General features: G+C 40.8%; 1 protein-coding gene across 6 annotated transcripts in view; it reads right to left on the bottom strand.

The window, feature by feature from the left end:
• The window catches only part of Tnrc6a (trinucleotide repeat containing adaptor 6A), a 129,563-nt gene that overhangs the window by 14,723 nt on the left and 89,129 nt on the right, over positions 1-25,711 (bottom strand). For 5 of the 6 annotated variants that reach the window (XM_076942208.1, XM_076942215.1, XM_076942232.1 and 2 more), the window contains 7 exons: positions 16,674-17,051; positions 7,358-9,940; positions 6,074-6,250; positions 4,933-5,108; positions 3,789-3,821; positions 2,340-2,420; positions 1,533-1,584 (listed from right to left, as the gene is read on the bottom strand). In XM_076942208.1, coding sequence (XP_076798323.1) covers positions 1,533-1,584; positions 2,340-2,420; positions 3,789-3,821; positions 4,933-5,108; positions 6,074-6,250; positions 7,358-9,940; positions 16,674-17,051 — 3,480 coding nt within the window. The remainder of the gene's footprint in view (positions 1-1,532; positions 1,585-2,339; positions 2,421-3,788; positions 3,822-4,932; positions 5,109-6,073; positions 6,251-7,357; positions 9,941-16,673; positions 17,052-25,711) is intronic. The other variant, XM_076942226.1, reaches the window with a different exon arrangement.

Raw genomic sequence — 25,711 nt, 5'->3', positions numbered from 1 at the left:
AGTAGGAAGAGAACCAATTTATTTCATTAAAAAAACGGGTTTACTTTCCAAAATGAAACAATTTCTGCTTTAACAAGAATATGTAAAAACTACATTTCCATTACATAAGTTCTACATCTTACAGGTAACATTCATCCCTTAATTCTCCACATTTCCTCAGTCCTAAAATCTAACCCATTTATTCATTGCAAATGTTCTGAGATGTCTATCATCATCAAAATACCAACAAAAGGAAAAACTTCTTTAAATAAAACACCTTTTAAAAATGCCATTAATTTCTTAAAATACATCAAGTATTTGAACAGTCTTCCTTTTAGCACCTGAAAAATCCTCCCTAGATCATCAATAATCTCAAAACAATATCCCTTTTCTCAGTTCTTTCCCAAAGAGATACATGAGGAGCTGACCAGAGTTCTGCCCACTAGTGAGACATGAGGAAGTGTTAGCCCTCTTTAAGCCAGCTCCCCTCTCCTCACTGTCCTAGGACCATCTTCTGTGCTGAGTGACAAACTAAAACAGGTAATAGATCTAGATAGGTTTACATAGAGCAGTCCAAAGAAGTAAATTTAGAATGAAGAGACATGTAAGTAGCTGGTCATCACTAACAGTGCTGCAATCATAGCACGGCAAGTAAAGAGTCCAATGTGTCTGTCTGCCTTGAATATAAGAGTTGCTGTGTGGATGTTGCTCAAAGTATAGGTTTTTAGATTCTAGATGTTCAACTGGTACTTCGTGCAAATACTATCAAATCCAAAAATTCAGCATTTGAAATGCTTCTGGTCCTACCTGAAACCACCTGCAGTGTATCTCGTTTCAACTGGATGTTAAATTTGTATTCATTTCTATGGGCCAATCATTTTCTTTCTCTTTCCCACTTTGCTTTATTCAAAAGTTAACTCTAATTTAGTCTTTAGGAGAGAAACAGGCTGCAATGAGGGTCATTTTCTCAGTGACACAATGGGGACTGCATTCCATTGTCCTCATAAGAAAGCAATTTGTTGTATAGTGAGTCAGAAATGAGTATGGAGTCATTTCACCACTGCGTTCAATTTAGTCCTCTAATTTGGGAAGATCAGCCCCAGCCTGGTTATCTGGCACTGTCACTTTGGCCAGGCTGAACCACCTACTCCAGCCAGCCCTGCCCTCCTTCATCACTCTCAGACTTCCTGTTCCAGCCAAAGACTGCCTAGCATTTCTATGGTTTGAGATGTTTGTCATTTACCAAAGTCTTTATTATGCAGTCCTCTGATCCAGATGACTACATCCTGCACCTCAATAACGCCCTCTTGATGGGGCTTTGAGTCCACAGATGGACACCAGCACCACCTGAGATGTGCAGTGACGTGTCCCTTAAAGGGATATCACAACTCACTTTACTAGGTTGTGCTCACACAGTGTAGCACCAAGGTGTCTATGTGAGGAGCCAGAGCTGCTCTCTTCCACTGAGTAAGGCTCTTTCAGACAGAGCAGGACACAAGCAGGACTGTTTATCAGTGATGAATACACACCAGAATGACTGACTTTTCTCTCACCTCCAGAAAGATCCATCTTATTGCTCTGTACATTTTCTTCTGGTGAGTCTCTCTGAGGTAGGAAAAAGCAGTGTGTTAGCAGATTTTACCAAGCAAATCAAACGTGAAGAACTTTCCTTATTCCCTCATCTAAAATGTTAGCAGACTTGATCAAGCAAAACCAACGTGGAAAACTTTCCTTATTTCCTCATCTAAAATGCAAGCAGGTCATGAAGTTTCTCCTTTTAAATGTGTCTGTATTTCTGTGTGTTTGGCACAGATGTGCAAGTGCATGAAGAGGCCAGGACAGAACTTCGAATGCCCTGGAGCTACAGTAAATGTGGGTGTGAGTCCCCTCCAAAGTACAGGACAGACCCTGTTCCCCTGAAGAGAAGCAAGTCCTTTCAACCATGAACTGACTCTCCAGCCCTATTTTTAAAAATATTATTATGCTTTAATGTATTTTTAAGATGTGCTCAAAATTTACACAATTTAAGAATTAAGTCTTGTTGGCTAATTTTACTCTTAATCAACTCATATTTTAAAGATGAGAAATAATTTTTTAAAGACATTGTTTTATGTAAATATGCTGTAGCTGTCGTCAGACACATCAGAAAAGGGAATCAAATCCCATTACAGATGGTTGTGAGCCACCATGTGGTTGCTGGGAATTAAACTCAGTACCTCTGGAGGAGCAGTCAGTGCTCTTAACTGCTGAGCCATCTCTCCAGCCTGAGAAATAATTTTTAATAAAATAAAATAAAACTGGGATATATTATGAACCATTACTAAAAAGGGTTTTATTGGCTGCTAAGACAATATACTTACTGAAAAACTGATATTTGAAAACTGTTTAACGAAGGGGTTTATCCACGCGTCCTCTTGTTTGTTTCCGCCTTTCATCATTCCCTTTGTAAATAAAAGAGTAGAGAAGATGCCATGGCCGTCTCTAATTATCTGGACATCGTGATGGACTAGTAAAACTTTAAGACAATTCCCAACTCTCATTTTTAGCCAATATTTTCTCCTTCAATCAACTCTTATTTAGAGGTGTTAACAATTAAATAAGTAAACTCATTTGATTTTCAACTTCCTTTGCTCCAGGCCTCTGGTATAGCTGTAATGTACAGAGATCTCTAAAGGCAGGCAGTCAGAAGGAAAAGACAAAAGCAATGGAGGACCATGGGACATTCCGGCCTCACAGATGGACTGTGCTCCCTGACATGTATCACCATTTAGGTTTATGAAATTCTCATACCAAAGTAAAAATTAGTACGTAGATTCTCAGCTTTGTCCTAACAAACCAATTTAATCCATAATTTAGTCATGATATGAAGGAACATTTTACTAAAAACCAACATCTCTCCCAAACACCCACTAGATATTTTCACATGATAATGTCTTTAAAGGTTTCCATTTGTGCTGCTAAGAACACACTATGCTGAGCAGCAGTTGGGCTGCTGTGGTGGGCTGAGCAGTACAGATAGTACACTGAGAACAGGCAGCAGACACAGAGCGAGGCTGGAAGCCACAGAGACCTCACAGAGACCTCGGCCTCACACTGATGTGATGACCATAGGACCATCTCAGTGTATTAATGTCCTTTCCCAATGCTATTACCTGTTCCTTCTGACTGTGAAAGAGCACAGCTTAACTCCCCACAAAGGCAGATCTCTAAAGCAAGCACCTAACTCTCTCCAAAGAATCTGAAGGCACCTCTGATTCCTGTTTCCTCTTTCCACTTCCTCCCATAGACTGAACAACTGCTAACCTCTGCCCTTTCTATCCTTAAATGCATTTCTAACTGTTTTTCCTTTCCACCTGGGATGATGTAGCAGCTTCTTGAGATCCCTACCTCTGGTTTTTCTCTACTCCAACTAGCATTTCACACCAATACTAGACATCTCTGAATAAGTTTTTTTTTAAGCCATTGAAGTTGCCTTCTTGTAAATTTCACTGGCTCCATACTTTGTCTAATAATAAAGTTCCTATTTATCCTTCCTCTAACTACAGAGCCAGCTTTTCTTTGTCATTTCTTAGAAATCTTTCAGTTCTATCAGGCCATCCCAGGTATCTTCTACATCCCAGCACACTTGTGCTCACCTGATGCCCCACCAGAGACTAGGAGCCCCTGAAGGGGCTGCTCTTCAGTGTATTCAAACCCCAGCACCAAGCACAGTACCTGGCACACAGCAGAAGCTAAATAAGAGTTTGCAGTTGCTCTCTAAAGATTTTTACTAGCAGAAACAAAGGAGAAAGAGTAAAAAGGCTACACACCCTTTCCCTTCTCCTTTTTTTGCCACTCAGACCCTGTAAGGAAAGACAAAGTCACAAAACAGCACGGTCCAGTGGGAAGAACAAGGTGTTGAATCGCAAGACTTAAGCTGAGTCCTTGCTCTGTCACTTACTAGTTATGCAACTTTGGGCCAATCACCACCTTTTCCAGTCTCAGCTTCCTCCTCAGTATCCTATCTCAGAAGTTTATGAGGATCAAATGATTCATGTAAAACATGTACAAGCAAGTCATAAGCTACATGGCCAGGCATCAATAGGCAAATCCAGCCAAATGAAAAAAATTATAAAATAAAAATGGCAGGTCCTAGACATTGAATCCCAGGATTAAAACGGACCAACCTTGGCCTTGAGTTAGGCCAGGTACCCACCAAATATATGACTTTTTGAGGTCTTCAAAAGCTAATTATTCTCAAATAGGGTGATGAGGACATTTTAGAGTCACTTGTGAGACTGGGCACCTATTTTGAAAGATGTTCCCAGGAGAATCTACAGCCAGCCCCCAGTCCCCAGTACTACTACTTCCCAGGACCCAGTGGTTCCTAAACCTGGCTCAACATCAGACATATTTGTTGAGCTGGTGCAATTTCCAAAACTGAGTAGACCTTAGGATTAGCAGACTACATTTTGAACAAATGCAACCCATTTCTCATGTAAAGACAGGTATGGAAATTCTTCCTAGGGATTTCATCACAGGACCTTGGGGATGAGAAAGGGACAATGATGGTTAGTGAATAAACAGAATGGTGACTCTGGGCATGGGGAAGGCTGGGACTCTGGTGAGGAGGTTAATGGAGACGGAGATGAACTGGCAGTGAAATGGACAGTCAACATGGATTTGCCCTTCTCTTCATCCTCACCACTGCTGGTGCCTTGTGGGGCTTGTTGCCCCAGGCAGTACTGGTGGAGCTGAGGAGGAGAGAAATCCCGAGCTGTAGCAGTGGGGAGAAAGGAAGTTCCCATGATCTTATGTTTTTCTAGGTAGCTGCCCATTCAAGAGGCTATACACCTAAGTTGGGGGCTGCCTGGACTGTACTGACTGCCATAAATGGGCAGATAGATTAATTTTCTGTGGGTAAACTACCTTTGAGATATACAGTTTCAAGAGCTTTGCTCTTGAAATGTTTACCTTTGACGACATTTTCTTGGTGTAAGGTGGCCAATTTAGAGACGAGTTAAGCTCTTGAGATGAGTTGCTGTTCCACATTCCAATCTCCACATCCTCCTCCTCATCCCAGCCTGTGGGGCGACTCCCGGGCAATGGCATCTCATCACCACACCAGCCATCTTGCATAGATTTGGGCCCTGATTTGCAGATTTATGATACAAAGACAAACAGAATTTAAGGGAAAAAATTCTCCAAAAGGTCAAGCATGTTTCAAAGTACAGAGACATGCAAGCTAAACCAAGTACACTTTTACTTCTCAGATACACAGAACAGAAAAGGTGTATTTTGTGACACTGAAAGTCACTGGAAAGAACTTATTTTTATTAAAACATCCAATAAAACTTTCCATGTCTTCACAAATCTTAGGGTTTCTAATCATGGGCAACAGTGGTTTATTTTTTTAAAGATTTATTTATTTATTTTATGTATATGAGCACACCATTGCTCTCTTCAGACACACCAGAAGAGGGCATCAGATTCCATTGCAGATATTTGTGAGCCACCATGTGGTTGCTGGGAATTAAACTCAGGACTCTGGAAGAACAGTCGGTGCTCTTAACCGCTGAGCTATCTCTCCAGCCCCGCAATAGTGGTTTCTTATACATACTTATTCGGTCTTTAGAATGATACAAAAGACAGAGGGCAAATGAGACAGAAAAGATAATTTCCTATACAATATTTTCTACAAGGCTGTTCAAAGGGTACTGAAGCCACAATAGAACAAACATCTATCTCTACTCACAGTCCTTGGGGCTCCTACAACAACCTCTTGGGTCCTGAGCCGAAGAGGGTAGAGGAACAATATTCATGTGCATTCCAGGGTCCTTCCCATGTAAGATTTGATGGACTGGACACATGTCCCACATTATACTATCTAGTATCTCAAGCTAAATAACATGAAAGCTGCTAAATTCAGTTTTAAATAATCCAACAAGAGAAAGAATTTAGATTTGGTGGAAGATATGTAAATCATTAATAGTTACTTTTGAGAAATACATTAGTAGTGACAATTTAGGAGCACTAGCCCATCATTTAAATGTAGCTCGTGAGTTTATCAGCAGCACCACTACAAAATGGCTGCTAAAGATCACTGCTGACTTACCAGATTTGCTTAATGATTGTGGACCAACAGAGCTGGAGCCCCATGTGGATGCACTGGATGCTGCAGTAATGGGTTCTCCCCAGCTGGGACCACTGTCTATGGGCTTGCCCCAGGCTGAAGTACCATTATCCACAGTTGTGGCTGGAGTAGAAGGCTCTGCCCAAGGTTCACCCCAGCCTTTAGAAAGTATGGGAAAAGAAGTCATCAGCATAGATGTTAGGAAGCACCTCAAATAAAGGACAAGGAAGAGGACTTGGAGAACAAGATGAAGAATCTCACATCACACACTGAAAAATGATGCTGTGACAAGCAATAGACATATTTTGTGAAGAATACAAATTATTCTGCATTAACATAACTGTATAATGTTTTAACCATTTCTTTCAAAACTGCCTTCTTGGTGTTAGGGCAGACTCTTTTTAATAATTTAATTGTAGCAAATCATCTTCCTAAAAATGTCAGGTTCTTCTGAACCAAAGCTTCAGAACTGAGCAGTGTAAATTTACACTAATTACACTTTCCTGAAAGGACAGTCTTTCCACAGCACTGTAGTGGAGAATAACTGACTACATGACTACCATCAGGTACGCAGCCAGACTACCTTATACACACTGGAAAAAAGGTCTACACTTTCCCTAAGAGTTAAACATAAATCAATAGACTAGGCTTATATTTCAAAACAAAACAAAAGCCCCACATAATTAGGCACTAAAATAATTCATAAAAACATCACCGGCTCTCTAACCAATGGAGCATCACTCAATAAAACTCCCATTAACAAAGGCAATGTAGGCCTGTCACATTTAGAAAACGTTGCCCTATCAATTTACAGAGAAAGTACTGAGTACAGGAGAGGAAAGGTCGGAGTATACTAGAAAGCAGTGTGATGCTTCAGATGCACACACTGTATCCAGTTATCTGAGGAGATATTGACTTCATGCCTCATTTAGAAAATCCCCTAAGGTCAAATATAATACCAAATATCTAGAGTATTGTAGTCAGGCACTTGTCTTTATTGCACTTCAATAGTGAAACCACAGTGTTAAGGCTTGACTAAGAATACCTAAATAAGTATGTAACTTTGCCACTTCACCCCTTCTACTACATTCCTAACAGAATAGAGCAACAATCCTCAAGACAGAGCTGTTGCCTGGTGAACATCACCTCTAGGTCACAGCTGAAAGGCCTCGATGTGCATACTCTGTGTTACGTAAATCTTATGACAGCATGTCAACACAAAGCTTGCTTCCACAATACCTCTGCACTCCACATAGGAACGCTTACCAGAGCCACTGCTGGTCTCCTTGCTTGAGACGGCACTTGCAGCCGGCAATAGCCGGTGCATCTGTGCTTGCTGGTCTGAGCGGCTGCTGCCTTCCGGGATGTTTTTATTCCACATGTTCACATTTTTGTAGTTGTATTTGCTTGGATCTCCCCAAGCTGAAGTTCCATCATCGATCTCCATTTTTCGTCGTATAGATTCTGGGGATGGCTCCTCCCAGCCTGTGGGTTCTTCCTCCTTTGTTGGAGCAGGAATAGGTCCCCCAAGCCAGCCTGTACCAGGAGGCTTGCTGGTGGCTGGTGGGATTCCCCATGATCCAACAATGTCTTGTTGCTTGTTCCAATCTGGAGAACTAACTGGTTTTGATGAATCTCCCCAACCTAGAGACTGATTACACTTTGGAGGGTCTCCCCATCCCTGGGAAGAAGTAGGTTTAGAAGATTCATCCCATCCTGATGAGTTATTTGGATTTATATTATTTCCCCAAGTAAAAGAACTAGTTTTCCCAAGTTCGTTCCAACCAGAAATGGACCTGTCACTGTCACTGCCTCCTGAGCTGGATTTCTTATTAGCCTCACCCCAATGGTTACTCCTGGAAGATTCTCCCCAGTTATCACTGGCAGAAACAGACCAGCCTTGGCTTGACTTTTGTCCATCACCCCAGCCTTGTTTGTTCTTTTGCGAATCATTCCATGCAGACTTGTCTTCTTTGCAATTCCCCCACTGATTGCTCTTGATCATTCCTGTAGCAGCAGAATCATCTTCCCACCCCCCCTGGCAGTTTGAGCCTTTGGAATCTCCCCACCTCAGAGTAGGTTTGGGATCACCCCACCCTGATACAGATGAGGTATCATTACTATTAGGGCTAGTCTTATCTGTACATGCCCCTGAGTTAAAAGTCTGTGTTGCAGAGCTTCCCCAGGCCTCTGTCCCATTGTCAGTCTTTCTTTCCCCTCTTGGTGATGTCTCTGTATCCCAGGCAGTATTCTGCTTAATAGGAGTCTGTCCCCACCCAGAGTTGGATAGGACACGTGGATCTAAGTCAGTTCTGTTTACAATGCTTTGGAGTAATGTGTGCTGATCAATTTTTCTTCTATCTCTACTCTGACTTTCCCCGGTTACCTTCTCTTCAAGGCGTCCAGTGCTCTCTGCACTACCATCACTCTCCACTGTGCCTCCTGCTTTGGCCCACACACTGTTTTGCTCATTCGTCTGAGATGTGGCAGAACCCTGATCATCTTCCTCAGTAGATTTCCATCCATTTGTAAGCTTCTTACCATTGCCATTTGCACTGTCATTGGAATGCTGGTTGCTAGGCAGTTTGTTCCACTCCACACTGGATAGACTAGTGCCAGTGTTCTGTGCAGGACTTCCCCATCCTCTTCGACTTCCTCCAGAATTTGCACCATTTCCACTTCCCCATGGTGAACTCTGGGAATTCACTGTCCCAGGCTCCCATACACCTCCCCCTTTATTTGTATTAACTTGAAAGTTAGTCCCCATAGGCCCATTTATGCCAGGCTGCATTAGAGTTGCATTCACAGTGTCACCATTGGCTTGGCCATTAGGGCCTGCACATTTGTCGCCAGAGTAATTAGAACCATAGGCACCCCATGTAGTACCGTAGGAGCCTCCAGTTTTTGACTCTCCATTACTAAGGTGAGAAAGGGAAGTGCCATTCATAACTGACGGAGCCTGTATCTGAGGATGATTCATTGTGCTCACACGCCAGGCCCCTGGATTACTAGTAGGCAGTTCATTATTTTGTACTGAACCGGAGTTTGGTAAACTAGAGGTCATAAAGTTAGTAGTGTTATTTGGTCCAGTCGTTTCAGTGGTGATATTCTGAGGTTGACCACTGAATGAAACCTTCTGTGTACCACTTACTTCAGGCTCACAAGTTTCCTGAAGGCTACCCCAGGTACCATGGGTAGAAGAGCCACTGACTTTAGAGTTGATACTCTGATTGTTAGGCATCTGGCCTATGGTACTACATTGAATATTGATGCCAGAACTCCCACTCCCTACAGGCCCTTTTAGGGCAAGTCCATTGTTTTCTAATACTGGCCAGGCACCATGGTTGCTAGCTGAATTCAAAGTGCTTGGATTTAACCCTCCATTTGATGAAGAACTTACAGTGCCCCAAGCATTCATTCTATTGTTACTACTTTCTGGTTTGCTTTCAGGAGCATCCACAGAAACCTGACATGTGCTTATTATGGCTCCATGGGGAAAGCCCCACGGGCCAGTACTACTTCCATGGCCCACATTATTGCTGCTGCTACCAACCACAAATTTGCTTTGAGAACCAAGTCCAGTGCTGTTCCGAAGGCCATCTTTCTCACCACCTGTGTTCCCTGAAGCCATGACAGTGATGTTTCTCTCTGACTCAGAATTGGAGGCAGAATCAGCATCTATACATTCTGAAGCCAACTCAGGATCACTGCCAGGGGCTGAGGGCCATGCTTCTTTTTCCAACAAGTCGTTTACAGCATTCTTACAGCTTGTGCTACAGTCACTTGTAGAAGACACAGGTCCCCGCTGGCAATTTTCATAATGGGATCCTGAAGTATTATGATTTATATCTAGAATAAAGGAGAAGTATATCTATTTATAAGTGTTAACAATTTCCAAAATGATATTATGTAGGCTGAGAAAAATGATGATCCATTACAAATACACGTAGCTCCTCAACATTAGCAAGATGCTCCGCAGAATGACTTTGAGGCTCTGATTATCTTTCAGCCACCAATCTCCACGCTCAGGAATTTCACAGGCAGAATTCTGCTGCTTTGTTCAATACTCTACAGTACAGCATGGAACAGAAAGTCCCACAGGGAGACCTGCTAAATATATGAATGGACAACATCCAACAAATACAAGAATTCTGGAGTGAGGAAGACTGGGTGGTAATGATGAATAATGACAATCCAGGCTTAGGACTTGACGTGGGAGAAAACAGGCTGGGATGCAGAAAGGTAAGTAAGTGTAAGCAGCCCAAAGTGACTCAGGTTCCTGAAACAGCTTTCCATACAACTCCTTTGGGTTAGAACAATTCTGTAAGGATCCCAAAGCCTTGCACTGTATTTCTGTTTTATTAGTGTATACATTTAAATACCATACAAGAAAGAACATTAATTTTAAACAATTTTCTAATTTACTTTCATAGCCATGCTTAGTAGGAAACAACAGAGAAAATTTGGTGTTGAAAATCACCAAATTATGACCAGTAAGTAATTCAGCAGCTGATACTGAAGTCCATAAGGGACCAATCATATGACCAAGCCTTAGACTGCCATCCAACTACCATCTATGTTTATTTATTTCTATTCTTTCCCACAGACAGCATCACTAAGTGTTTTTGTTAGTTTCTCAGTCTAACTCATTTAAAGGTCAAGTGGGCAGAAATGCATCTGTGACACTAGCTACATGAAACACTTGCACTTAGGCTGTCTTGAAGGGTGGCTTATACTACAATTCCCAGGATGAAGGTCAGAAATAAATCAAAGTCACACTATTAGCGTGATTTGCTAGTATGAAAAACTATTGCTGCTTGTACCACTTTCTCAAAGTACAAATGCTAAGTAACAAATGATGAAGAACTGTAAGAATGGCAAGAAAACCAACTAGAGACCGACCGATCTATAACGTCTCCAGTTAATAAGCTAAGTAAGTGCTGCAAAGTGCACCAACTACTGCTCCCTTTGCAATTACTTCATCACAATGTGAGTAGCTGGTTTTGGTCACACCACTAATCCAAGCTCTTAGGAGGCAGATCTCTGATTCAGAGGCAAGCATGGACTAATTAATAGAACCCTGCTCATCTGACCATCCATCCTCCCAAAAGGTAGTCAATGGTATTTGTCTTCTCCATTGCTCATGTAGAATCCATATGGTAAAAAGAACCAAAAAGTCAGTCTTCCTGGAAGAAATAATTCTATACTGCAACTCATAGGGGAAATATCCACCCCTGGCCAACAGTCACTGCTACACAGCAGCAGGTCTGCAAACCCCTGCACCAAGTGCCTGGGACAATTGTATAGTACAAGTATCGCCCTCACTTTGTATGTAAGAAACCAAGAAACAGAAGTTAACTTGTAGAAACTGAGTGAGAGAAGCAAGATGTGATGGACAGTTTTAAGTTAACTTCAAACAAACTAAAGTCACGAGAGGAGGGAACCTGAATTAAGAAATTGTCTCCAAGCTACACATGGTGGTAGATGAGGAAGACAGATCTGAGTGTGAGGCCAATCTGGTCTATAGAACAAGTTCCAGGATAGTCAGGACTACACAGAGAGACCCTGTCTCAAAAAAAGCAAAACTAAAACCAAACCAAAGCCAAACCAAAACCAAAAACCAACCAAGCCCCCCACACCCACCAAAGACAAAAAAAAAACCAAAAGAACAACAACAAACAAATCAGGCTGTTGGCAAGCCTGTAGGGTATTTTCTTGATTAATGGTTGACGGGGGAGTCCCAGCCTGCTGTGAGTGGCCCCATCCCTGGGCATATGGTCCTGGGTTCTGTAAGAAAGCAGGCTGGTTAAGCAGCACTCCTCCATGGACTCTGCATAAGCTCCTGCTTCCAGGTTCCTGCCTGGTTCCTACACTGACTTCCTTTGATGATAAACAGTAATGGAGAACTGTAAGCCTTTTCTTCCAAAGCTGCATTTTGGTCACAGTGTTTCATCACAGCAACAGAACATACAAGATACACAAGATAATTATAGTCCCCTATACAGCAAAGTAGCTTTTAAAAGAAAAAAAAAAAAAGGACTGACACACGAGGAACAACAACGGGGCCTCAAGCTTGAATCCTTTATAGATGCTAGAGGACATCTATATAGGAACCTGTGAAATGAGGTCATATTATTTTCATCTGGGGGGTTGGAAGTGCTAGGGATTGAAACCTTTACATGCTTGGCAAGTATTTTGACACTCACTGTGTCCCTGGTCCTTTGAGTTTTGAGATGGCGTCTCTCTGTGTAGCCCAGGCTGGTTTTGAATTTGTGAACAATCTTTCAGTACTAGCCACAGGAATATTGAGATTATGGTTACAACAATGTGCCACCATACCCAGAAAAAGAAGGGTGAGGGTAACCTTTTAATAAACTTGGTTGTTCAACTAACCATTAACTACCTAAGAAAAGCATTTAGTAACTGCTGTCAGCAGGTGAGAATTACATGAAAGGTCAGGCATGATGGAGCGCGCCTTTAATCCCAGCACTTGGGAGGCAGAGGCAGGTGGATTTCTGTGGGTTCTAGAACAACCTGGTCTACACACTGAGTTCCAGAACAGCCAAGGCTATGTAGAGAGACCCTGCCTGTCTCAAAGCAAAATAAACAACAAACCAAGAGACATTTATACCACCTAGTCTCTGAGACCAAAGGCAAGACCTTGTCTCTTTTGTCTGCCTTAGTTTCCTTATCTAGATAGCAGGGACTACCCTCATATGACTGCTACAAGAATTAAATGATTAACTAAAGGAGCTATATCTGGCCCATGTAAGGCACTACCATCATTAATGAATGCACACCCATGATTATCATGATACTCATCTCCCCAACACATTTTCACTTATCTCATCACCCACATGAAGAACAAAATCACAGCTAGTGTAATGTGTCTGTTTTACTATTGTAAATAGAGTGTCAACTACTCATACTCCTAGGAAACCTCCTTCCAGAAAACATGGGGTAAAGCATAAAACTTCTTTAATAATTTTCCTTAACTTGGTATTTTTCCTATATTTTTAAAAATTATTATTTAAACATATGTCTATATATTTGTGTGACTGTCCCATGACATGTATTTCTGTGTGTATGTGTGTGGTGTGTGTTCCTGAAGGCCAGAAAAGGACACTGGATTCTCTGTAGTTGGAGTCACAGGCTGTTTTGAGCCATATGATGTGAATGTTGGGAAAATACTTGGTTTTTTCAAAAAGTGCAAGACATCTAGCCATGTTGTTTTCTAAGACTTAAGCCTTCGCCTTTATTCTTCCCTGTGTACAATAAAGCAAAAGCACCACCCCTTCCCCCACACCTAGGGCAGCCAGTTTGCATCACTATCTTGGATTACTGCACGTGTCTCTGCATGCATATGTTGACAATTCCATAAGGCAGGGATAAGAAAAAAAAAAACACTGGGCATCTACATTTACAATAAAACTACTCACACTGAAAATAACAGAGTTTAACTATGAATAACACAAAGTACTCCCACTGCAACATGAAAAAGACAGGAATACATATCAATAAACCTACTCAATCCTGTGCTGAAAGGACTGCTAGGTAAATTATAATTCACACATGTAGGTGTGGTAATAAAAGTCTGTAATCCTGGCAGTTGAGGAAAGAGGTGGAGAGAAGAGGATCAAGGTCATATTCAGCTACAAATGAGATAGAGGCCAGGCTGAGCTTTACACACTCAGGCAGAACACACTGTGTACACAGTAAGTACATAAATCTTAAAAAAAAAAAAAAAAAAAGGCTGGAGAAGAGACTACCCTTAGTCTCAGGGCACTGAACATGAAATGCCATGAGGTTCATCACCTCACTTTCAAATGGCTTAACCATAACGAACGTGTGCATGCATGTGTGATAAGAATAAAAAACCACAGTGAGTCAATTAAGAATGCTTCAGCCCTTGGGTTGGAAAGGATGGACAGTCACCATTCTAGTCTTTTAACTGTACTGCATGGCTTGTGTCACATGAATAAAGGAGAGATCAGAGCATTTGGTCGTAACAGTATTCCATCAGGGCTAAGTATTACCTCCACTAGAGTCTCCCAACTCAGTCTATTTGAACAAGAGCAGGATCTGTCCTGGCTTTAGAGTCAAGTGCAAAGAAGCAGTCTGAAACTCTGTGTCTTTACTGTGTGAGCTGTGTGTGTGTGTGTGTGTGTGTGTGTGTGTGTGTGTGTGTGTGTGTATGTATGTGTGTGTGTACCTAAGTGCCAGAGATCAGACAACTCTGTAGTCTCAGTTCTTGAGACTGAACTCAGGCCATTAGGCTTGCATACATGGTACATATACATACTCATGCAAGATCACAAGTACACATATTTTTAAAAGGTTTAAAAAATAAACCTATAAAGACAGAAGTACCAATCTTGTTCCTCAGTGTTTCCGTTCCATAGTCTGCATTCCCTATGGCTTTAGGATTCAATGTCTCCAGATACATGTGGCACTTTGCTTGCTAATCGTCTAGACACAGGCAGAAGATATTCCTCACTTTCTTTGGAGGCTTTTGCCTATGTTCACACCTGAAAACTTTCATCAGAATGCACATATGTAAAACTTGATTTCTCTGACTCACACTCATTTTGTGTATATGTGCATGATTGTGCATGTGTGTGGAGGACATAGGCCGATGCTGGGTGTTTTTGTTCTTAGGATTGGGTTTTTTTTTTTTTTTTTTTTTTTTTTTTTGCCTAGACTTTTTTTTTTTGTTTGCCAACAAACAAGTCCCAAGTCCCAAGGATCCTCCCTTACCTTATCTTCCCAGTGCTAAGATTACAAATATGAATCACTCTCTTTGGCCTTTAAAAAAAAAAAAAACAGGGCTGCTAACTCAGCCCTCATACTTGCACAGTAGCACTTTAGTGAGTGAGCCATCTCTCCAGTCCCATACTTATTTTTGAGACACATGACTCTAATTACACTACTGTTGTTTCCACTTTAAAAATAGCTTTGTTTTTTTCCCAAATGGAAGAGACATACATAAAATTTCATACTATATCACATCACTGTCTGTTTATCATATACCATCGGACCTGGCTCAATATAGGTATTCATTCAGGTATTTGATAGATAAGTAATACTTTACTAACAGATTGCTTATGCTGCTGAGCAATACACTGTTTTCTAACCTGGGTTCCCAAATGAAACTCAACTTCTTAATTACCTATAACCTGGCCTATGTACAATGTTAAGCTCATTTTAAACAGTGTAGGTCTTTGAGTAAATGTTAGTGTGTGCTGGCTGGTCTTATGTCAACCTGACACAAGCTAATTTATCTGAAAGGAGGGAACCTCAATTGAGAAAATGCCTCCATAAGATCCAGTTAAAGGGCATTTTCTTAATTAGTGATTGATGGGAGAGAGCACAGTCTACTGTGGGTGGGGCCATCCCTGGGCAAGAGGTCCTGGGTTCTAAGCAGGCTGAGCAAGCCATGATGAGCAAGCCAGTAAGCAGCACTCCTCTATGGCCTTAGCATCAGCTGCTGCCTCCAGGTTCCTACCCTGACTTCCTTCGATGATGAACTGTTTTAAAATATCTCATACAATTTAGACTTCAAAGCACCTTTATAAGGCAAGATCCTGTCCGGCAGCAGTGGGGCACACCTTTAATCCCAGCACTTGGGAGGCAGAGGCCGGCAGATTTCTGAGTTCGAGGCCAGCCTGGTGTACAGAGTGAGTTCCAGGACAGCCAGGGCTACACAGAGAAACCCTGTCTCAAAAAACAAAGCAAAAAACAAAAAAACAAAAAGGTAGAATCCTGGTGTCTATATTATAAATTAAGAAAGAAGGTCCATGATGGGTATGGGGGCATAAACCTTTTAATCCCAGCACTTGAGAGGCTGAGGCAGGTGAATTTCTCAGAATTTAAGGCCAGCTACAGTTCCAAGGTGAGACTCTTAAAACAAAACAATTAAAAACCAAAAGGAAGGTCTCATGAATTAGTTTCCTGATCAGTCTCACACAGGTAGTAAGTGATTTAGGAGCAGAGGAAGTACATCTACGTCCCTTTAAAAATGTGCTGCTCTAGAAACCTAGCTTAGAAATGTCTTCCTGCCCCTTTCTTATCACGTCCAATATACTGCTATAGAGTACCACGGTGTATGAGCATGGCTCTGGAGTCAGACTCATGGGCTTGAATCCAAAATGTACTATTTACTAGCTGTGAAATATCTACTATATCTTAAGAGAGAGAGAGTAGTGCTTGGTATACATAAAAGAGCATTCAGGCAGCAAGTGACTACTTAGCAGGGATGGTCAGGAATAAAGATGATAGTTACCCCTGTGTAGGGTGGCTCAGGAGTAAATGTAACTGAACAACACAAGGAGTGGGGAGGGCTTGATTTTAACTACAAACTTCTGAAAGTATGGGACCTGAAAGAAGACCAAAGCAATCACCATATTCAGTTTCTAAGTAAGACAGGTATATACCCCATAGTAAAGGATTCTCCACTCAGTCTTCCTACTCAGGATTCTAAAATCAAAGCCCAGCTCTTGCTACATGAAACATATCACCAAAAACTATAGATTGCAACACTCCCACACTGCCAGTGAGCTGTGTAAGAACTGCCTTTACTCACCTGACTGGCTCTTGCTGTTCTGCACCTCTCCGTTATTTTGTGGCTGTTGATTTGCTACAGCACTGCTTTCTGATTGGCTGTTTAACACCTTAACAGCAGATCCCAAGTTTGCTGCTATGACAGGAAAATGCTGACCCCTCTTTAGAAGCTGTTTGTGTTCCTGGTGGCGAAATCTTGGAGGTACTTCACGCGGATACCGAGGCAAGGCTTGTGGCTGCTGCTCTTGCTGCTGCTGCTGCTGCTGCGGCTGCGGCGGCGGCTGCTGATTGCTGGCTGTAGCTCGCTTGGCATTATTATTAGTGCTGGTTGCTGTGGAAGTGCCGTTATCAGAGTTGGCAGGCTGAGGCTGGCTTACACTGGGCTTTATCTGTTCTGGCACTAATTCCAAAAAAACAAAACAAAACAAAAAACAAAGAAACAGAAAAAGATCAGCCAGTGAGTGAAGTATACTTTACCTTCAAACTCAAAGGCACTAAGAAAACAACCCGAACAGAAGCTTTAGGCTTCAGAACACCCTCATTCAGAGGTGCAAGTTTCTGAAGAGATACCACTATGTGGAGTCAAACTTCCCAAACAAGCTACTCAAGTGTCCACAATGATGGTCATTCTTGACCAGGACAATGCTCATGGTCATCTCTCTTTACCATACTACACTTGGCCAGAGAGCAAATATTTGTTATTTAAAATATACAACAAAAGAACAAATGGGGCAACTGACTGATGGCCTAAAGCAGGGGTTCTCAACTGTGGGCTACCTATCAGACAGTACAATTTATAACAGTAGCAAAATTACAGTTATGAAGAAGCAACAAAATAATTTTACAGTTGAGAATCACCACAACATGAAAAACTGTAATAAACAGTCAAAGCATTGGGGAGGTTGAGAACCACTATCCTAAAGGAACCTTCAATTCTCTACTAACCGTTCTTGTTTCATTTTATTTTTATATTCTTGATTTTTAAAAAATTAAGCATTTGCACAGGTGTTCTACCTCCAAGGGTATCATCTGTACACTACATGTGTACAGTGCCAGTGGATTCCACAGAGGCATTAGATACCTTGGGGCTAGAGTTACAGAGGGCTGTGAGCCACCACCGGGGTGCTAGGAATTTAACCCAGGTTTCCAGATGAGTCAGTGCTTTGTTTTCTATTTTATCATCTGAGACATGATTTCACTGTATAACCTGGGTTGCTCCAATAATCCATTATATAACTCAGGTTGCCTCAAACATGCAGTCCTCCTGCCTCATCACCCTAAACTGCAGGGCCTATTAATGGATGCAACCATATTGGGCTTAATCCCTATTTAAGTTTTTAGAAGATACAGGTGAAAAACCCTTCATTTTCATATAAAAGGACAATGTTAACAGTTTTCCACTGGTAAATACAATGTCTGAGCAAAGGACTAGCTTGGAATAACAAATGCAGGTGACACAGGATAGAACCTGTGCACCCACTAAGAAAGAGTAATTACCTGAACAGCACCTTAAACAAACCTAAGAAACTACTTGTCTAGTATATATGTAACTGGAAAGTGACAGGTGACTATGACTGTTCAGCATGAATATCTGTAAATAACCTGATGAAAGTACCAAGAATAGACCTCATCTCTGAAACAAGGACTGGCATGGTGTCTGAGAATTGGCTTCAATTCAAGCCCAATCTTGCTGTCTCCTCCATTAAGACTTCCTAGTGTCAAAGGCAATAGTTACTACAAAGCACAGAACATAAGCCTGTTTAAGTACTGGCTGCTCTGTAATGACTGGCATACTATTGTACCTGCAATAGTCCAATACAGAACAAAATAGAACTCTGGTACTGGAAAGAATACCTGAGAAAATTCTGGTAAAGTCCTCCCCCCCACCCTCCCGGTAAAGTTTTGTGTGTGTGTGTGTGTGTGTTTGTTTTGTTTTTTTGAGACAGGACTTCTCTGTGTAGCCCTGGCTACACACAGAACTCACTCTATAGACCAGGCTGGCCTGGAACTCAGAAATCCACCTGCCTCTGCCTCCCAAGTGCTGGGATTAAAGGCGTGCGCCACCACTGCCCGGCCCCTGGTAAAGTCTTAAGAGCTCTAGTCCAGTAGTAAAAGACCCTGAGCTGGACTGAGAAAGCTATTGTTTTATTTCTCTTCTATAAAGCATTACCCAACACATTGTAACAGTAAATAAATGCTATTGTTGTAACAAGAGAGCTATTTATCAGGTGCTTCTACCATAAAATGCTTTGACTGAGGTTTTGGTCACTGTGTTTTAAAGTATTCAATCCACCTTTCTCCTACATGGTCAGCTTCAGGCTGCCTGTCAACAATCAAAACTAATCTTTTTTTTTTAATACACATTTCCTGAGTTATCTCTCACATTAATATTTTCTATATAGATCCTAGTTTTTATTTCAGTGTGACTTTATTTTTTAACAATACTGAAGTAAACTATAGTCAAGAGAATTTACAAGTGAAAACTAACATTCTCTCTTGTTTGGCACTCTTTCATTCTTTATTATTACTGTATTTATTTACTGTGTATGTTGACTAATTTCATGTCAACTTGACACAAGCTAGAGTCAAAGCAGAGAGAGTCTTGAGAAAATACCTCCACGAAACTGGGCTGTAGGCTGATGGGAGAGAGGCCAGCCCACTGTGGGTGGGGGCAATCCTGACTTGGCTATCTTGAGTTTTGTAAGAAATTAAGCTGGGTAAGGAAGGAATGGGGATCAAACCAGGAAGCAGCCTTCCTTTGTGGTACCTCTGCATCAGCCCCTACCTCCAGATTCCTGGCCTGCTTAAGTTCCTACCCTTACTGCTTTTGATGATATTAAATTGTGAGTCAAATAAACCCTTTCCTTCTCAAGGTGACTTTGGTCACAGGGTTTCATTACAGCAATAGCAATTCTGACTAAGATAGTGGGGTTGTATGTGGGAGCACCACTGGGCCAGAGGACAACTTTCAGAGTAAGATCCAGGTGACTGTGTGGACTGTGAGGAACAACCAACCTTAGCTTGTCAGGTTTGCCATAAGCCATCTCACTGGTCCCATCATTTTCATCCTTTAAAAAGTATTTTTGTTTTATATGTATACATGTTTGCCAGAATGTATGTATGAGTGCATGAGTTAGATTCCCTGGAACTAGAGTTACAGACGGTTGTGAGCTGCTTTGTGGGTGCTGCAAACTAATCAGGTTCAGGTTCCTCTGTAAAAGTGCTCTTAACCATGGAGCCATCTCTCCAGGCCCATCCTTTTCTTTTAGCAATAACTTGGGCTAAGCATTTTTTCTCTTAATATAATGCTCCCAATAGGTAACAATGATGTATATTCCTTTGTGCATCTCACACAATAATAAGAAAAAGCTGTGAATGCATTTTATGGATGTCTAGGATGAAAGGCATTTTATATTAATAAAATAAAATTTATGTAAAGCTAAAACTTTTCATAAGCTGAACATCACAGGATCAAAACATATACAAATTGAAGAAAGAAAAAAAACATTGAAAAAAGTTGACAGTGGTAATAACTTTAAGATGGGGTGGTGCTGTAACATCCTGTCCTCTGGACATGACACGGCTATCACAACCATCAACTCACAACTGTCACCACTGCACAAGACCTCCATAAAGACCAAACCATTCCATCAAATATGGACTAGATGATGGAGCTCCAGGCCCAAGCCCTAACTGAGGAGCTACTGGTACTGGACAGTTGCTGGGGAAAGAACTGGACTTAGTTATCAAAAAAAGAAGACATGATAGTCAGACGTATATTGGGGGTAAACATAGGGGGAGTTAGAGGGAAATAGGGGTTACTTGATATAATCACATTTTATTATATACATGTATAAAATAAAAAACTTAGAAAAACCGTAAAATCCAATTGTTCAGTGAGGCCTAATTTAAGAAAACATTGACCATAAGCACTTAGCTTATTTAGAATTAGAAGTCCAAGTTAATGTGACAAAAGCTATCTGAGTCTATGTGTCCCTCTGAGCAAACATTCCCTTTTCTGGATGTGTGTACCCATGAGGTCTGCTGTTCCTAATCCCCATCTGTGGAATGACTTCAAACATGGCTTGGTTCTTGATACAGAGTATCAAGACTTCTCAGACTATAAATCTTTATAATGTAGAAAATACAACAAATACCAACTGGACAATAATAAGCAAATACAGCTAGCTCACTTGAATTAATAACAAAAAATTCAAAGCTAAACAAGCATGGGCAAATCATAAATAACCAGTTCAGTAAACATTAGTAAAAGTGAGAAAACTCCAATTTTAACCTACCAATCTTAAAAGATTTACTCTTTTAAGGTGTGTGTATATATATGAGAGAGAGATAGAGCTAGAGAGAGAGAGAGAGAGAGAGAGACAGAGACAGAGACAGAGACAGAGAGATATGCATGGCCCCAAAAGGATATCAGATCAGCTGCAGCTGGAATTTCAGGCAGTATAGGTACTGGAAAATGAATTCCAGACTTCTGCAAGAGCACTCAGCATCCTAACCTTACCTCCAACTCACCTTGATAAACCCCCATCCAAGTTCCAAAGATGATATAACTCATGTCTTAAGGAAAACATAATGTACTGTTATTTTCCCTTTACTACATTGGGCTCTATTTTAATGGAAAGAAAAAGCAAATCACTACCTGAATGACCCTAAAGCTCTACAGAAAGTCCTAGCATGTTATTTCAAAGCAAGAAAGGTGGCCAGGATATTGCAAAACCAGAGTGACAGAAACGTAAACATACATGTTTCTGTTTCACCTGAATGCCAGACAATGTGTGTGTTATCTCTTCATCATAATTTTATGCCCTTGAGGTACTACCGTTTTACAGATACAGTGAGGGAGACACAGAAGAAAGCTGTGTAAACAGAGCATCTAGTAAACAGCAGACCTAAAAGGCAAAATCAGTGTGACCTCAAAACAAATGTCCTTCATAATGTAAATTTAATGAAATTAAGAGTAAAAACCTAACAATAGGGGAATGGTTAATAATGGATTAAACACGTTAAAAAGTATTTATGCCTATTAAAATAAGACAGGAATGTGGGCTCAATGAGTTAACATTAATGAAAAAAATGAAGGAAAACCAAGCTCTGTGTTCACTTCTGACAGGAACAGGTATAGCTGTAGATTTTAGCTCAAACCCCAGAGCTTTCAATACACTACCTGTTTCATTCTACAACAAAGACACGGGCTGGATCATCTCCCCTCTGAGTACTGGTATGATGCTGGAAAATGAATTCCAGTTAAGAAACTTGCCTAAAACCACAGAAATAAAGACTGCAAAGATGACAGTCAACCCCAGTCACCATCTTTAGCAGTGACTCAAAGCTCTCAGCCTCTGGCCATCCCCCAGCATTGTCCATAGGACACAGCAGAACAAAGGATCTCATCAGAATGCACTTTGAGATGTAGGTACTACTTTGATCAAAGTTAAAGGACTAAAAAGTGTACAGTGTTAAATACAGGTGAAATATTTTAGTGTGTACTGTCTTTTTGGAGGACTTGTAAGTGATGTTATCGGATACTCTTACTAATTCACCTAATTCTTTTCTAAAGCTTAAGAGAGAAGGTTCCTATATTGTTCATTTTCAAACTGAAGCCCTGATTTTGTAGATTCTTAGACTCTCAGCTCAGGACACACAACTCTGGGACACTCCCATACACACACCCAAACTATCTACTCTTCTCCTTAATTTCTGAACATAGTTACAGATTACAGCTCACTGCTAAACTGCTTTTCTACTATCTCCTGTTTCCTTGGTCCTTTTCAGAATCACTATACACATTAAAACACATAATCTTTCATTTTTATCAATTTAAACAATTTACTGGTGGCTGTGTTCTTAAAACAGAATGAGGCCATAGCATTTTCTGTGAATGTACTGTGTACATTAATCTAATCTTATGCATGTCCATCTAAATCCTCTTCCCTCTTTAATAACAGGCAAGGAAAAAGGACTCTATCAACCAAACAAAATTATTTTCTGTGAAAGTAGGCTGCTATTTTCACATCTTATTAGCAGAGAACTATAAATCTTATTTGTCACATAACTCAAAGACAGCTCTCACAGGAAGAAAGGAATCTGGCATTAAGCGGTTCTTTCTTTCTTTCTTTCTTTCTTTCTTTCTTTCTTTCTTTCTTTCTTTCTAAAGAATTATTTATGTATGAGTACACAATGTCGCTGTCTTCAGATACACCAGAAGAGGGCATTAGATACCATTAGATTGCTGAAAATTAAACTCTTAACTACTGAGCCATCTCTCCAGCCCCCATTAGGAGGTTCTTAATCAGCAATCATCTCTGTTTGGTTTCAAACATCAGCACACACTGGCCTCCAAATCAGCTTACAATGCAGAACCATGGTGGCATACTGAATAAGCCACACTAACCTCAACACCATCCTAACTCTCCTGGTGACTCATCTACCAATGTGACAGAATGAGCTATGGGCACGTACCAGAGAATAGGTACCAGATTCTCCAGAGTGCCATATCAGCTGTGAACAGCCTCTTAAGTACACCCAAGAATCTCAACCATCTACACCATACTACATGCTTGAAGTCACAGCTTCCTGACATCTCAGTTTTCTACTCTGAAGCTCTATAAAGTCACTTAAGATCTTAAACTTTGTTCAATAGGAGGTTTGATCATTGAGAAACTGAAGAGCTAATATGCCTCAGAAATAAAAAACTACTTCATATGACCTAGCAGCACTTCCTCAGATATATACCCCAAAGAGAAGAATGCAACACTTTCAAGTGCCTTGTAGGATGATACAGACTCTAAGCCCATCACAGAATTATTCTCAATAGCAAAGATGTATCAAAACTTGAATGTCCCAGTAGATAAAGAAACTATGGCATAGACCTATGTATGAGCAAGCACACACATGGATGATGGAGACATCATGGAGACACACACTCAGATACAGATATAGAAAGAAAGAAAGAAAGAGAGAGAGAGAGGGAGAGAGAGAGAGAGAGAGAGAGAGAGAGAGAGAGAGAGACAGACAGACAGACAGACAGACAGACAGGAATGTTTCTCAGCATCAAAAAAAGGTGTCTTAACATTGGGAATGACAGAGATAAAACTGAAGACTATGCTAAGTAAAATAAGCCAAAATACTACATAACCTCACTTAAACGTAGAATAATAATAATAATAATAATAATAATAATAATAATAATAATAATAATAATAATAATAATAATAGAGACTTTAGCTCTAGCCAGGTGACAAAGTACTTGCTTAGCATATGTAAAGCCCTCAGCACAGTCCCCAATGCTATCAAAACAAACGAAACCCCAAATTCCTCAGAACTGACTAGTTATCACTAGGAACAGAGAGAAGTGGGAATGAGTTACTCAAGCTGAGAGAGTCTTGAAACTTACTACTCCTTAAGAGTCTATTTAATACTGAATCGCCACAAAAACAGAATGGAAGGTGGATTCAGGTTCTGTTGTTACCAAAAATCAGAGCAAACAAACAAGACCCACCATCTAGGGTGATGGGTATGTCACTTCACTCAGTAGTAGTGCTCACCCACCTCTGTGCACCAGAACAACTCAGCACAGGCTAAACCTGGCCATCCAATGCTCTAATTTGTCACTTCTACCCACTATAAACCTCAAACCATAAACATAACAGACACATACCCAGCATAGAAATGAAATACATGTTTATAAATAAAATAATCGGGAGCAGTTGTGAAGGGAGCTGCCAGTAAATGAAGGAAGAAGTGAAACAGAAGGAAACAGCACATTGCATCTCACGTGACTTTCTACAGTCAGCTGAACATGCTCAGACTATGGAAGACCTAAAAAGTAGGAGGTAGTGTAAGCAAGCAAATAAAATGATGACTGACATCCGGAAAAGATACTAAATAGTAGGTACTCAAAGATAACACTGAAGAGGAAATATTTGTGAGTCAACCAACAGTCTAAGACAGGATATAATCAAGTGTTCAAAATTACAAATGTAATAAGTTCTGAAAAACTAAAAAGGGTAGAGATCAAGAACGTCTAGAGCAACCTACTGGAAGGTTGAAGGCTCCATGAAACAGCCATGTTCAAGAACCTGGCCCCCCTCCCAAAAAAAAACAAAACAAAACAAACAAACAAAAAAAAAAACCCAGGAAAAAAACAGTAGTGTACAAGTGTAAATTTGTGGGTTGGCTAGATAGTTAAGAGGTCAGATTGAAAGAACCCTGGAAGAGCAGAGGAGAAAACCAAAACAAACAAAAATTAACCCCAAACCAAAACAAAACAAAGAGCAACAACTCCTGGCCACAGGGGGCATTCTTCTAAGGCTGCTGGAGTAAGTGCAGATCAAGTTTTAAGATGCTGTCTGTGTATACTCTGCATCATGGTAATCCTAATTCAGTCATAATCTTACTTTCAACTCCTCTTCTGACCACAAGATCTCCCAATGTAGCCCTGGCTGGCCTCAAACTCACTATTTTGACCAAATGCTGGCCTTATCTTAGAGGTCTTCTTGTCTCTGTCTCCAGGGTTAAAGGTGTGTATCAACACATGGCAGACCAGCAGCTACTAGTCTCGTCTATTATACCTGCCATATCATGTCTTTATTCCTGTATGTATTCTTTCTCTTCCCTCTCTGGTCTTGCTTCTCCAGGATCACTATCTAAGCCTTTATATGGTCAACCATACCCATACGCAGAACAAATATTTCATTCTTACTACCTCTTCTATCTATCTGCCTCCTCTGTCCAGAAATGTATCTGTCTTAGCACTTTTAAATCTCCACTCATGTTTCAGCCAGTTTTCAATGAACAGAGGTTAGCAGCTATAAAAATTTAAAAAGCTGGATATGATAGCACATGCCTACTATCAGAGCTCTTAGTTCCATTCTAGTCTGGGATACAGAAGCAGCTCTGTGTCAAAACAAATAAACCATGCCACTCCTTTGCATAAGCTCTTCATTAGTGGTTCCTAGCTGCCTATAAAAATCCAAGCTCCTTAGTATGCTCATATATAAACATATAACATTTACATAAATACATAAAGCTCCCTTGGAC

Source organism: Arvicanthis niloticus, chromosome 1, assembly GCF_011762505.2.
Source record: "Arvicanthis niloticus isolate mArvNil1 chromosome 1, mArvNil1.pat.X, whole genome shotgun sequence".
Lineage (NCBI taxonomy): Eukaryota > Metazoa > Chordata > Mammalia > Rodentia > Muridae > Arvicanthis > Arvicanthis niloticus.
The sequence above is the reverse complement of the archived record's forward strand: the minus strand, read 5'-3'. Positions and strand labels throughout refer to the sequence as shown.